The sequence below is a fragment of the Mesoplodon bidens genome (genome assembly GCF_964165515.1).
Source record: "Mesoplodon bidens genome assembly, chromosome: 14".
NCBI lineage: Eukaryota > Metazoa > Chordata > Mammalia > Artiodactyla > Ziphiidae > Mesoplodon > Mesoplodon bidens.
In genome coordinates, this window is record NC_138170.1 from 76,215,091 (window position 1) to 76,230,213 (window position 15,123).

The 15,123-nt window shown below is 37.2% G+C and overlaps 1 protein-coding gene across 2 annotated transcripts in view; it reads left to right on the plus strand.

Annotated features, from left to right (window-relative positions):
* SMC6 (structural maintenance of chromosomes 6) overlaps window positions 1–14,833 on the plus strand; it is a 69,624-nt gene extending 54,791 nt beyond the window's left edge. For both annotated transcript variants that reach the window (XM_081254066.1, XM_081254065.1), the window contains 5 exons: window positions 3,545–3,670; window positions 6,605–6,710; window positions 10,089–10,241; window positions 13,419–13,516; window positions 14,346–14,833. In XM_081254066.1, the coding sequence (XP_081110192.1) occupies window positions 3,545–3,670; window positions 6,605–6,710; window positions 10,089–10,241; window positions 13,419–13,516; window positions 14,346–14,460 (598 nt within the window). In that variant the 3' untranslated portion in view covers window positions 14,461–14,833. The remainder of the gene's footprint in view (window positions 1–3,544; window positions 3,671–6,604; window positions 6,711–10,088; window positions 10,242–13,418; window positions 13,517–14,345) is intronic.
* Window positions 14,834–15,123: the final 290 nt, after the last annotated feature.

The window sequence follows — 15,123 nt, forward strand, 5'->3', positions numbered from 1 at the left end:
GAGAAAAAAATAACATTTATATGTAAATCTTAAATTTGGGTAAAGTGTTGCTATGGCGTATAGTTATAGCTAAACTAGCCTTTCATACATGTATTATTAATAATAAACTTTTTTCCTTCGGAATTATTACAGAACTCATTACAGAATGACATTTTAACATAGTTGCCATTTTTATACCTGTAAGATTCATATAGACATGAGGATATTCAGCTTCAGAAGTAATCAAAGAAATGCAAAGCAAAACAATTAGAAGCCATTTTCATATATATCAAGATGAAAAGAACACATATTTCATGTCAGTGAGATTTCAGTGAAATGGATATTTTTATATTACTTGTGAAAATGGAAGCTCTAGTTTAGTTAGAGCACGGGTTCTGAAGCCAAGAGTACCTCAGTTTGAATTGCAATTCTGTTACCTACTAAACTGACTTTGGAAAGTTATCTAATTGCTCTGAACCTCAAATTTCTCATCTATAAAATGGGTATAATTATAGTACTTACCTTATAGAGTTGTTATGAAGATTAAATGAGGTAACCCATAATAAACAATGTATAGGATACATAATATGTTAGATGTTATTGTTATTAGTCTTTCTGAAAAGTTTTAAGGTAGTTTATGTTAAACACCTTTAAAAATTTCAATTTGGCCAAGTAATTTTGTTGTTATAATCCAAAATGAAAAAAACAATTTGTACTTGGATGTTTATTGCAGCAGTAGTATTTTTTTTTAGTTGAGATATGGTTGATTTATAATATTGTATTTCAGGTGTACAACATGGTGATTCAGAATTTTTATAGATTGTAGTCCCTTTATAGTTATTATAAAATATTGGCTATATTCCCTGTGCTGTACAATATATTCCTGTAACTTATTTATTTTATACATAGTAGTTTGTATAACACTAAAAAATTAGAAATATTGTGTAACTGGATGATAATGATTGAATTACAGTAGAAAATTATAGCTATTAAACTTTATGAAGAATTTTTCATATTAAAAAAGGCAGGGAACAGGAGTGATCTCAATTCTGTTTTCACAAACTGGGGAAAAAGGGGAAGAAACAAAAATAGTAACAGAAGTTTTTCTTTAAAATAGGTAATACCTTACATGTTTTAAAAATATAATGTGAAAGGGCAGACAATGAATTTTTCACGTTTATTAAATTAATTTATTAAATATGCTTTCAGTGTTTCTGTATGCAAAGTCAAGATGATATGAGTATGTGTTTTTATCCTTGCAGATACAAAAAGTAGTACACTAAACTGTTTTAGGTTGCTTTCTTTGATTTAATGATATATTTTGTAGATCTTTCCATATCAGTACATAGGCATTTTCTCATTGTGTTTTTATGTTTCACAGTATTTAGTCATCTCCTACTGATGGATAGTTGAGTTTTAACTTGATTTTTTGCTATTATAAATGGTGGTACACAACAAATAATTTTATACATGCATTATTTTGTATAAATTCGGGTTTTTGGTTTTTGTTTTTTTAATAGGATAAACTCCATTTTGGCAGAGTCCCCTTTCTAGGGATTGTACTCTTTTTTCACTCCTATCAGCAATGAGTGCTTGTTTCCCCACAGCCTAAACAATGTGTGATTATCTTAGATTCTTTTTGCTGATAGATATATTTCCTAAAAATATATATATACACCTCAGTGTAATTTTAATTTGCATTTCACTTCTATTAAATGTGGTTAACATCTTTTCATGTCTTAAGGACCGTTTATTTATATTTCTTTTCCTGTGATTTTTTTTTTTTTTTTTTGCGGTACGCAGGCCTCTCACTGTTGTGGCCTCTCCAGCTGCAGAGCACAGGCTTCGGACGCGCAGGCCTAGCGTCCATGGCTCACGGGCCTAGCTGCTCCGCGGCATGTGGGATCTTCCTGGACCGGGGCACGAACCCGCGTCCCCTGCATTGGCAGGCGGACTCTCAACCACTGAGCCACCAGGGAAGCCCATCTGTGAATATTTTTGATGTGAGGAATGTATTTTATCTTTTTCCAAATGGCTGTTTAGCCATTTGAAAAGTTATTGGTCCTCTAATTGTTTCCTTTAGAATGGCCATAGGAGTAATATTTTTTATATTTTTGCAAGTTTAAAACTATTTGTCTCTAGCTTTTGAGTTTGAAAGAGTTTAGCCTAGTGTAAAATCCTCATTCTCCTGAGTACCTGTGTTTGATGATGCTCATCTGTTAAGTTCTATAACTTATCCAGAATGTCAAATTCTGTGATCCTTTCCTTGGTATACACAGTGCTTTTTTTTTTAAACATATCGATTTAAGTCTTACTTCTTAAAAGTTTTCTGGTATTTTACTTTTAAGTATTTTCTGTTGTCTAGTGTTCTTTTTTAGAGGTCTTCAGTTATACATATGTTGCATGTACTTTTTCTTCTCTAGTTAACCATTCTTCTCTAGTCTAACCATTTTATCTGGGTTTTTTTCCTGTTTTGTTTGTTTTTCTCATTTCTCATCTGTCTGTTGATGTTTTCTGTGTTGTCTGTTTGTTTCTATGCATCATCTCATTTTGTCTCATGTCTTTGTTTTTTTTTTTCTTTTTGTCTACACTCCCTTGCCCCACCTTGGGTTCTGCAAGTTCATGCTTCTCCTCCTCTTGTCTGTTTGTAACCTGTTGTTGTTTACCTGTCGGTTAGCTTTGAATTCTTCGATTTATCTTTTCCTTCAGTTCTTTCATTTCTGCTTTGAGGTATTCCTTCCTGGTAGCACTTGTGTCTTGTTTTGTTTTCTTTTGTTTTAATTTATCGTGTTCAATTACAGTTTTAATCTGCTTTGTGACAACATTGTTGTAATAAGTTTTCTTTGTCTGTAGAGAGAGTTTTGCTGCTCTTTCCCAGTGCTTTCCCCCCCCCATAAATATCTTTGTATGTGTGCTTTGTCTGTGCTTTTTTCATTATTCGTTATTTAATTGGTTGGATTTTCTGGGACTGGACATTGGAAGGAGGATGGGACGGATCACTGAGAGCCTTGGCCAGGGTTCACCCTTCATCCTTTGTCAGGATCTTTCTCTCCCTCACTACAGCAATGAGCTGTTGCCTCCACAGTAGCACTCTGAGAAGCCATGTCTTCCCGGCCTCTTTGACCTTGTCTTGTTCAGGCTGGGGCTGGGGGGATCCTAACGCCCAACCTGTGTTCTTCTGTTCCTGCACGGGCATCTGTCACTAAGGGGAACATTTCTTGCCTTCCGGTGTGATTCCTTCCTTGCTAGAGGATCTGTATTTGCTGGTATTCTCTTACGATCCGCCCCTCTGGGCCCCACTTGGGCACTGTCTTCACTCACTTTCTCTGCCGTCTCTAGGGCTTGCGCTTCGTTTCTGCCCAGCCCTGCTAGCAGCTCTGCCCAGGGAGGGCAGCACGCTCGCATTCTGGCCGTGTACTTGTCTGGAGATTTATGAAACCTGCTACTGCTGGGCCCTCTCAGCGCTCCCTGTGCTCCCAGTTCTTCCTATTAAATACAGTTGAGATTTTACTTTATGTTTCATTGAATGGCATTTATTTACTTAACATTCTTTTTCATAAAATAGGCAATATCAAGAGGCAAGAGAAACCTATCTTGATCTGGATAACAAAGTAAGGACTTTAAAAAGGTTTATTAAATTACTGGAAGAAATAATGACCCATAGATATAAAACATATCAACAATTTAGAAGGTAAGTGAATTAAAAAATATTACCACATATTGTACATTTTTGTTTTTTCTTTGTTTTCACATTCTCCCTTATAAATAATAAAATAAAATTAAAAGAACTTGCATGATTTATTCAGAAAAGAAATGGTGGTAGTGCTTGGGATCCTGGATTTCAAGGGACTTCTATAGTGAGCTGTTTAAACTTAAACTGCATTAGATATGCTTTACTGGGTAACTCATAGATGGCTGTTCAGTCTGTGCTTAAATGGGTCATTTGGAAGCTCATTGGTTCTGTTAACAGACTGTTTCACTCTTGGACATTGCATGTTCTTAAGGCATACGAGCTTTGATAGGACATGTTAAGGCAGTTTCTCAGTTGATTACCATGATCTACTAGAATGGTGTAGCTCCATGGATGCAGAATCTATGTTTTGTTTGCTGTTGTATCCCCAGTACCTACTACTGTGCCTGAAATATAGTAGAAACTTGATATATATTGGTTGAATGAATGAATACAGGATCAGCAAAACTGGATGTCATTAATATACCCAGAAATGTGCAGACTGACAGAGATAAGTTAACCTCAGCTAAAATCACAAGCAACAGAAATAAAGGACAGTTTATAGGGTAGGGTTGCCCTCTGATATACTTGGATCCAAGGCAGCCCTAGTCTTTCCACCTAACCTCTATTTTCCCCATGACATTCCCTCAGTAACATGCATTTTAACTGTACTTATACCAAAAACTATAATCTTAGGACTATAGAAATTTTTTTAAAATTTAGCTCTAGTACGTATGGGGAAATTCAAATAAAGCCGTAATGAGAAACAGGCTTTGCATGTTTGACCATATGCCTTAACTAAACTATAGCTTAGTTCTTGAAATGTGTATTTCAGTTTTATATGCATGTTATTAGGACTTGACTTAAAGAGTTTTTAATTTTATCCTCTTGAAGCTGCCCTGCAGTTTTGTTAGGTGGGACCAGAGCAGGCTTTGGTGAAGGACTGATTTTTTTCCAACCTGTGAAGCTGCGTTCTTCTGGGTCCTCTATTGATATGTTGTGAGGTTATTCCACTCGTGCCTTTGGGAATATGAACTATTCCTGGCTCTGGGTGACCTTGGGGGTTGTTTCTGCTTCTGTTGGGTGTTTCTCTCACCAGCCTCGGGCAGTATCCTCACACTGACACTGATGAGGAGGCTACTCAGCCTGAGGCTCTCCCACCCGCCTCTGTGGTCCTCTAGAACTCTCTCTGTGCTGCCCTCTTTCCCGCACTCTGCTTCGTGAACTGGAGGTGCCTTGGCCACCGCAGACTCCTAAACAGGAAGACTTCTGGACTCTGCTTGGGTTTCCACTCCCCTTTTCTCTCAACATAAAAGTAATTTGGGGCATTCACAGGGCTCAATTTGTTTGTTTCCCATCTTTCAGAGATTGTTTTGACTGGAACTGTCTGCGATGTCTGATGTCCAGAGTCCAAAAACTCTTGTTTCATAGATTTTGTCCAGTTTTCTAGTTGTTTCACGCAGAAGAATAAATCTAATGCCTATTACTGTGTCTTTTCCAGAAGCAGTAGGGTTCGTTTTCATATTGTTATTCAGAAAATTTTAGAATATTTTCTGTAAAGGTATTGGTCTTACTTATTTTATTATCTTGATATGTTTCTTCACCACTGACATGTTTTATATTGTTTATCCAATCTTGGGAGGACAATAAAAATGGTCAAGTTTTTAAAGTTGTTTATCCCTTTACACTGGAGAACCTTGCCATTTTATGAGGACAGTCTCTTTTAGTCATCCCATGAGTGGAAGCAATTGAAGAATACATATCAGTATTGAAAGAAAGAAAAGTTAACAGAAAATTCTGAAAACCAGCTAGCAATAGTTGTGGCAGCAAAAGAAAACTCAGACTACCAGTATTTTCTAATGTGGAGATTTAATACAGTTTAGGAAGGGAATTGGGAGGGAAAAGAATAAAGCGATAGTTATTCTGAAGAAAGGAGCCTTAGACTCATTAAGGAGCAAAGATGTTAAGAAAAATAGCCAGTCACCTGTCACCTAGATCTTATTTTCTAAATACCATTCCCCAACAAAAGGAATCAAGGCTCCTTTGAGAAATGGCTGATGATAACCAGAGCAGAGCAGGGAAGGTATAGATGGGCCTCTTGCTATGCCGGAACATAAGGAAGTGCCCCCCAGAAACGTGGAGTCGTGATAAAAGGACGCAGGCAGCTTGGAGGGGCTCCACTGGCAAAATCTGGGACAATTTGAAGACCAAAATAAATAAGAACAGTAATGGATGATAACCCAATGAATAAAATAAGAATCTGTGACTGCATCCTTATAAATAGAAAGGTGGTAAGTAAATAAATGAGGAAGAAGGGAACGCTCTTCCTTACAGCAAATGCCATATGACAAATAAGTGAAGTTCACGTTGTGCTAGACAGTGCGTAAGGTCTTACAGATACAACATGATTAAGAGATTGCCTTTGCCCTTTTTGCTACTGTAAAGTTAGGAGGAGACAGGCAAATGAATAGGCAGTTTACCATTATCTTAACACTACTAGAGTTGAATCCTCTCAAGGACAAGATTCATGTCTTCTGTATTAGGGTGATATATAAATTAGTTGAATGATTGATACATTCATATGGACTGACTGTCGTATAATGGGTTTCATTGTATGTGGGATGACATCTTTATTTATTTTATAGATGTTTGTTTATTATAAAAGGAAATGAAGTGGTAAAAATGTGGAGACATGAATGAAATATAAAGACACAGGCAAAAATCATCTAAAATTTTACCTATTAAATGGGCACCAGTGTTAACATCTTGGCATATGTTCATCTGGCCTTACATGCTGGTGTGAAGATCATGCTGAATATACAGTTCTGTATCTCTGTAATCTTTTTTGTTTTTCTCTCTGCAATCTTTTTAATATGCCCAATTTCTTTTTTCAAGGTGTTTGACTTTACGATGCAAATTGTACTTTGACAACTTACTATCTCAGCGGGCCTATTGTGGAAAAATGAATTTTGACCACAAGAATGAAACTCTTACTATATCTGTAAGTATCTTAACTCTTTGCATGTTAGTCATTAGGAGAATTAGCTGCTTCGTTTCTTTTGATGATATTTTGATCTGTTGTCATTGGAAAACAAAATAACTTACTTTGAAGTTAAAGATAGTCTTTGCCAAAGTGTTGAAAATTAAATTGATTTTACTGACTAAAGCCATTACTTTAGCTTTTTTTTTTTTTTTCCCAGACAGCCACATTATTCTCTTATGGTGATAATTAGGAATTTTATTTTCAGTGATAAATATTTACCTTCTCTTTTCACTCCACTGGTTCCTTTTTAAAATTCATATAGCATTTTAAATTACCTGGGACATTATAGAAAGTCTGTATTCTCTGGCCCCACTATAAGAAGCCAGAAAAGAATTTCTCAAAGAATGTTCAACCCCATGTAATTGTCTTTGTGCTCCTTATTTTGGAAGGTATCCCTAGATCTAGCCTCTTTTGTATAAAGGAAGCCACCACTTTCAAATTGTGGAGTCTGTGTGTCTGGATTCTATCATTGTCACATGCATTAAAGGAGGAGTGTGGGATATAGCATTAAAAATAGTGTAGTCAGGGGCTTCCCTGGTGGCGCAGTAGTTGAGAGTCCACCTGCTGATGCAGAGGACACGGGTTCGTGCCCCGGTCTGGGAAGATCCCACATGCCGCGGAGCGGCTAGGCCCATGAGCCATGGCCGCTGAGCCTGCGCGTCCAGAGCCTGTGCTCCGCAACGGGAGAGGCCACAACAGTGAGAGGCCCGCGTACCGTAAAAAAAAAAAAAAAAAAATAGTGTAGTCAGGAGGTCAAAAGCAACTACTCACTCTAAATAATTGGGGCAAACTTTTCAAATATTTGCATACTATTCTTAGTAGCCATAAATTTTATACTTCCATTTTAATACTTAGAATAAGTAATAATTTGCCATACAGATATGCAACTAAGAACCCATCTAAAAATTTTTAAGAATAATAATAATTGAGAAAAAGAATGACCATACATTTAAAAATGGTTAAAAGTCATTAATTCGCCAAGTGGTGAATAAGCACATGAAAAAGTGCTCAGTATCGCTAGTCATCAGAGAAATACAAGTTTATACCGTAATAAGTTACTATCCCACTCCTATTATTGTGACTAAAATGAACAAGACTGATAATACCTTGTGTGGGTGAGGTTGTGGACTTAGAACCCTTATACCTTGCTAGTGGGAGTATAATTTGGTAGAACTAATTTAGAAACCTGTCTTGCAGGGTCTATTAAAGCAATTCCACTTTTCAGAACTCTTCAAAAACCAGTAAAATTTATCTACAGTAATTAAAGTCAAACTAGTGGTTACCTTTTAGGGGTTGGTAGTTGACGGGAGAGGACACAGGGAATCTGCTGAGATGCTAGAAATGTCCTGTCTTGATCTGAGCAGTGGTTCCCCAGGTGTGTGTGCATATGTGTACGTATATGTCAGAATTATTTGAGCTAAACACTTAAGCTTTGTGTTCTTTACTGTATATAAATTATACTCTAGTAAAAGTGAAAAAAAAAGAACATATTAGGTGTTTGGATAATTTATCCCCAGAGCCATAACTGTTCAAGACAACTGAAACTAGATTCTCTGACATTATCATCCCTGTTATTCCACAGAATATTATTGCTTTAAGAATCTTCAAGTGTTCTAGTCTTCATTTTACAAATAAGAAAACTGAGGCAGAAGTCCCATGATAGGTTTACTAATAGGCCAGGGATAAAATTTAGATCTCCGTAATTTATCTGGGGCTTCATTCATTAGAATGATACAAGATGCAGTTTGGGAGCCAAAGACCGCATCCTGTTTCTTAGTTCTTACTGTTCTGTTGGGGTGTGTGTGTGTGTGTGCGTGTGTGTGTGTGTGTGTGTGTGTGTGTTTGGTTGGTTTTGTTTGGCTTTTTACTGCTTACGTTAATGTTGCTTTTGTGTTTGGATTTTCATAGAGAATTCAGACTTCAGATGATAAATATAAAATTTCAGTGTATGTTTAAATTCAGAATTTTTTATAACCCTTAGAAGATTAAAATATAAGTGAATGCTCGCTTGAGAACCAAATAATTTTTCAAATAGTGTTTTGGAAAATACGTGAAGCTGTGTATCTGTTAAAACACATATGATAAAACTGGTTGGTGCTCTATTTTTTCAACTTGAGTGCATATATGTATATCTGGAATTCTCTTAAAATGAAATCAAGTGCCTTCAAATGTTACTTATACTGTCTTCTTAGGAAATTATATGAAAATGTTATCTCACTAATTACTTTTATATTGTTCCCGTGAACACTTACTAAGAGAAATTTTTAAAAGAGAGTTATGTATTTCAATTGATTGCTGCTGTTATTCTTTGGCCAGTGTGAGCCTCTTTAAGTTGGTCCTGTGTCCTTTTGACATTCAGTAATTACTCTGAAAGCAGTTTAACCACTAGAGGTCACTAGAATTCAAGTAACAAAAGATTAACTTGGCACTTAAAATGTTTGACAAAAAGAAATAAAGAAAACAATCCCACTTACAATAGCATCAAAAACAATAAAATACTTAGGAAATTTAACCAAGGAAGTGAAAGGTCTATACACTGAAAACTATTAAGACATTGATGATAGAAATTGAAGAAGACACAAATAAATGGAAAGATAACCCTTGTACATGAATCAGAAGACTTAATATTGTTAAAATGTCCATACTATCCAAAGCTATCTATAGATTCAGTGCAGTCCCTATCGAGATTCCAAAGGCATTGTTCACAAAAAGAAAAACCAATCCTAAAATTTGTATGGAACCACAAAAGACCCCTAATAGCTAAAGCAATCTTGAGAAAAAAGAACAAGCTGGAGGCATCACATTTCCTGATTTGAAGCTATGTTGCAAAGCTATAGCGATCAAAACAGTATGCTATTGGCATAAAAATAGACACAATAGACCAATGGAACAGAATAGAGAGCCCAGAAATAAACCCAGGCATATATGGCCAACTAATATTTGACAAAAGAGCCAAGAATATACAATGGGGAAAGGGTAGTCTCTGATAAGTCGTGTTGGGAAAACTGGATAACTACATGCAAAAAATGAAACTGGACTAACGTTGGTACTTTTATTATTAAGCCTTTGGACTTTTGGTATGTTAGATCTGGTTATGGCAAGAAAATGTTTTCAGTTTGATTCTCTCACAATAAAACAGAAACCACCGTTACACAGCTCACTGTTTTACTCTAAAATATTTTGGATAGAATAGATGTCATTTCTAAGTCACTAAATGATTTTTTTTAAATCTTCTTTTTTACTATAAACTCATCCTTTCTAACGGTAGCCAATCTTTTTTGTAAAGAAATTAATCTGTTTTTTTCCCATACTTTGTTTTTTGTCAACTCTTTCAAGGTTCAGCCTGGAGAGGGAAACAAAACCGCTTTCAGTGACATGAGGGCCTTATCTGGCGGTGAACGTTCTTTTTCCACAGTTTGCTTCATCCTGTCTCTGTGGTCCATTGCTGAATCTCCTTTCAGATGCCTGGATGAGTTTGATGTCTACATGGTAGTGTTGACTTTTAAATTCTCTAATTTTTTGGTTGTTTGAAATGTATATTTTCAAAGGAAGCAATTCATTCTTTAGTTTTACCCATAACAGAAAAGATCCTGCTCTGAGAGTTTTGTCTGTGATAAGTGATAGAGGAGAACCAAAGAATTCCAGTTCTCTCCCTTGCTAACATACCACACTGGCAGGGACCCTGGATTTGCAGCCTTTTCCCCAGTTTGCTTCCATCTTCCGTTTTTACACAGAATTATAAGCAGTTCCCCACATGTGCTTTCCCTGACTCTCGCCACTGTTCTCTCCCTTCCTGCACAGCCACACTTTTCAAAACAGCAGTGTGTGTAACATGAGGGAGCGAGAACACTGGACTCCAAGGTTAAAAAACCAAAGATTGAGACCTACCTCTGTCACCAGTTAGCCAGCTGACTTTGGGCAAGATATCTATCTTCTTTGGGCCTCAGTTTCTTCATCTATAAAATAGGTTATTAACCTTTCCTACCTCGTAGGGTTAGAGCAAGGCTCCAGTGAGGTCCTATCTGTAATGTGCTCACTGTGGTGCAGGCGCATAGTAGGGCCTCCCAAATCAGCTGTTAATCATTCTCTTTACTGCTTCATGCCTCCTTCTTTACTAAATCCACCGTAATCTGGGTTTAGACGACAATACTCCAGCAAAACTTGTTTAGCAAAAATCATAAGAACTTTAATTTGGTGAAGTATATGGCACCACAGACTGACCTTCCATCTCTTAAACTCTGTGTCTTCTTACCTCCTCTTTGTTCTCCGTGTGCCAGTCTGCCTCCCCTAATTCGGGTGCCCTTAAAAGTTTGAGGTCTTCTTTGTTTTCCATAGTGGTGTTAATTTTCCCGGATATCATGTTCTACCTACCCCCGGCCCCCCCGCACACAGACACACACAGTCCCACAGGCTGCTGTCTACGTTTGGGTCCCTCCCAAAGCTAAGCCTCTCATTCTGACATCTCTCTTGTTCTCTGGACCCGTGTGCCTGACTGCCTGGGAGACCTCCTCTAGTGAACAACCCACATCTCAAACTCAGCGTGTCTGAGTCTGAATTTTTCTACTCCAGACCTTCCTTTTCCTGAATTCTTTTCCTTGATTAGTTGCAAATTGCCATTTCCAACCCAACACCTAACTGCAAAACCAGTGATTTATCTGTGATTCTTCTTCCCTCGTTGCACATGACGTCGGACCTCTGTCTGACCTTGACGTCTTCCTCTTCTCAAGTATCTCCCTGGCCCCCGCCTCTTCTCCTTCCTGTCGCCTCTCCTGTCCTCGCCTCTCGCCTGTTGTCATCACTTCCTGTCCACACTCTCAGACTTTAATCCGGCCCCTTCTCAGTTCCTCCTTCGCTGTCTTGCCAGGTTTATATTTCTAAAATAAATCTAATTGTAGTCACTCACTTGCTGGAAAATCCTTGGTTTAATTCCGAAGGGTGACTTTGAAACCCTTCATGATACAGTAGACGCTGACTTTTTCAGCTGGACTAAGCTGTTTGTGATTTTCCAGACTCTGCGCCTCTGCCCGTTGTGCTCTTCTTCGTTGTATGTCACACTCCGACTCATCTTTCAGGACTCGGTTCAGATGTCCCCTTTATGTAGCCTCCATGACCACCCCCCTGCCAGGCAGGATTAGGGACTTCTCAGAGCTCCCTCAGCACCACCTGACATCAACTCGTGCAATTATATCATTTTTATATTTTATAGTATCTCCTATTATATATTATACACATTTTATTATTATATATATTTATATATTTTGCGTTCTATTGCAATCCCCTATTTTCATGTCTGAGTCACCCACCAAATTTTCAATTTTGAAGTTATCAACTCTGTCTTAATCATATTTCTAACTCCTAATGCCTAGCCCATGATTAGGATTTAGAAAATGCTTATTTACGAATCAGAATTCATATTTGTAAGTGCTATATAATCCTTCAGTGGGTTTTTTTTCCTCTGCTGTCACTGCTGAAGATTAGTTAGAAATTCCTCTGAGATTTGGCTTCAAAGCTGATTCACAAATCATAGAAGATGATTGCTCTTTCCATATAAGGTTTTTGTCCAAAATGCTATTATTTAGACTTATCACCCATCTTATAAGTCAAATTTAATTGTGAACAATTTCTTTCTCTTTCAGAAACTTACAGGTTCTTAGTCAGAATGACATTTTGCCTCATTGAAATTATTCAGAAAAATGTACCCAAGTTCTGAGAACCAATCCAGTGGAAATGAATAAATATTTCTTGGTGCATTGGCAGCTTTGTTATTAAATGATGGGCCTCCCCAAGGCATTGTTTTGAAAGGACAGTTTTCACTTTGGTCAAGCTCCGGTCACTTCTGTTAACGTTAAGTTAGATTACTTTAGGGATATGCCTGATGGAAGAATTTATAGAGTAAGAGCCACTGAGCAGTGTAGCTGGGACGCAGGGCCCCTGTCTGTCTCCAGAGCCCAGGTTCTAAACCGCCACGCCGTACAGTACAGCCACATGTGGTTTCATTTGTCTGTGTTTTCAAATTTCAGGAGTTTTCAAGGGAGGAGAGAGGTACTTTGATTTTTGTTTTTTCTGTTATTTAACTCAGAAAATGTAAGCACACAGTTTAATTCCTGTAGTCAAAACCTGTTATAACCAAGCATTTTTTCCCTATACGTGGATGTGCCATTTAACTTAAAGATTCAGCTGAGAAATTAGTCTGTAAATTCAAATTGATTCACATTGTACAAATTGTAGAAGGTGATGGGGACAGAGTTTTTAGAACACCTTAATCATTGAGGGAAAACTTGAGAGACTTAGTAAGTTTGAATCTGGTCACCTTTGACACTGTTCTCCTGAGTAATTAAATATTACTGTAGAAATTAGATTCACTCTGCAACATCTAGTTGTATCTTTTGACTATTTTCTGATTATTTTAATTGTTAAGTATTTTTGAGGCAAGGGGCTATACTTTGACTATAGAGATTCCTGGAAGATACATGTTACTCAGTTATTTTCCCCTAATAATTTTAGATACTGTCTTTCACAGTATGTATGAATTGCTTGGCATCATAGATAAGATAATGGATGATCCTTGGATAAAAATCCAGGGGTTCGTAGCAACCAGCAGAATGCTCCTTTCACAGGAACATGATTGACACAGCAGCAACTCTGACTTCTGCCTCTGTTCTCCAGGATATGGTTAACCGGAGAATTGCGATGGATATGATACTCAAGATGGCAGATTCCCAGCGCTTCAGACAGTTTATCCTGCTTACCCCTCAAAGCATGAGGTAACTTTTTAAAACTCTTCTATGAATTATATATATATCAAGTATATAAAAGGGGGTGAGAAATCTTTTATATTCTTAATTTTAAAATGCAAATGCATAAATGACCAGTCAAAAGAAAAATTAACCCCAAACTAGTTCCAGAGATCGAACGTAGTTTTCCCGTATTAGATATTTAAAATTTTGTTTGTGTTATCTCCCATTAACAGAGGCAATTTAATTGAATATGATTATTGACTTGTTAATATTTCTGTTTTGAATCTGCTCTTCTGTGGTTATCATGACCCAACTAACATAATTTTAGTAATTCTGCTTAGACTGAAGAAGCAATTCATGATTTCCCTAGTCTTGATTCTTTTCCTGGTGACTTAAAAGTAGCAGTCTTCCTAAATGGAGAATGCTGCTCTGCTGTCAATCAGTATTTATTAGGTACCTCCATAGTGTCAGGCTCTGTGTCACTTAAAAGTTGATATTCTTTCTCTAAAGTGGTCACTCGATCGTATGGGGACTCAAGTTTATGACTGGAAATATTCAGGTGACTCCTTCCTGACTAGACAAGAAGAATAAGAGTTAGAGATAGTTGATACATAAATCTCCTTCATTTTCTTTTTCCTCCAAACTGAAAACCCATGGCATTTAGCAGGAAGTTAATTTTTAAAAATGAAAATTTATTTCCCTATTGCAAGTTATATTTCTCCTAGAATTCCAGATATCAGACATACCCCCCCATTAGCAGCCATTTAGACTTATATTTTCATGAGGTAGTATTAGAATTTTTTTTTAATGAAAAAATTTTCTTGGAAATTGGAATAATTAATTTTGCTTCCTCTAGTTCACTTCCACCAAGTAAACTGATTAGAATTCTTCGAATGTCTGATCCTGAAAGAGGACAAACTACGTTGCCTTTCCGACCTGTGTCTCAAGGAGAAGAAGAAGACCGGGGTTGATTTACTGTGGCTGACTGTGCCACACCCTCATGTTGAAAGACGTGTAAGGGGAGACGCCCGGGACTATGGGAAATAAAATGAAACTGAAGACATTCTGCGGTGAAGGAAACTCACTCATGTATCTGACATAATAAGCCTAGAAGACCGGCCACAGCCCGCAATTTAAAATTATAATTACTTTGCTTTGAGAAAATCAGCTTCATAGTACTGGTTTTAAATCTTTTTAAGTTTGTTTGTTTTTCATTTTAACCATCTACTTTTATAGATTCTTTTTCAGAAGTTTAAAATTTTGTACATATGTACATGTACATATCTGTTTAGTTTGGGTTCATTTCTATAGTATTTTGTAAGAATTAAAATAAACATTTGATCACCCGGTTATATTTAGTTTTGCTTTTCCAGAATATTACATTATTCGCATTGCAGGGGGTGGGGCAGCGCCCAGGCGGGCTGTGAACAGGGACCAGTTTACAATAGATTCATTGTCTGTTTTGCGCTTATTAATGAGGAGGGACCTACCCAGGACTGTAGGAACTTTGGTCACAATCCCTGCATAGGTGATTTTTTTTTTTTTTTTTTTTTTGTGGTACGCGGGCCTCTCACTGTTGTGGCCTCTCCCGTTGTGGAGCACAGGCTCCGGATGCGCAGGCTCAGCGGCCATGG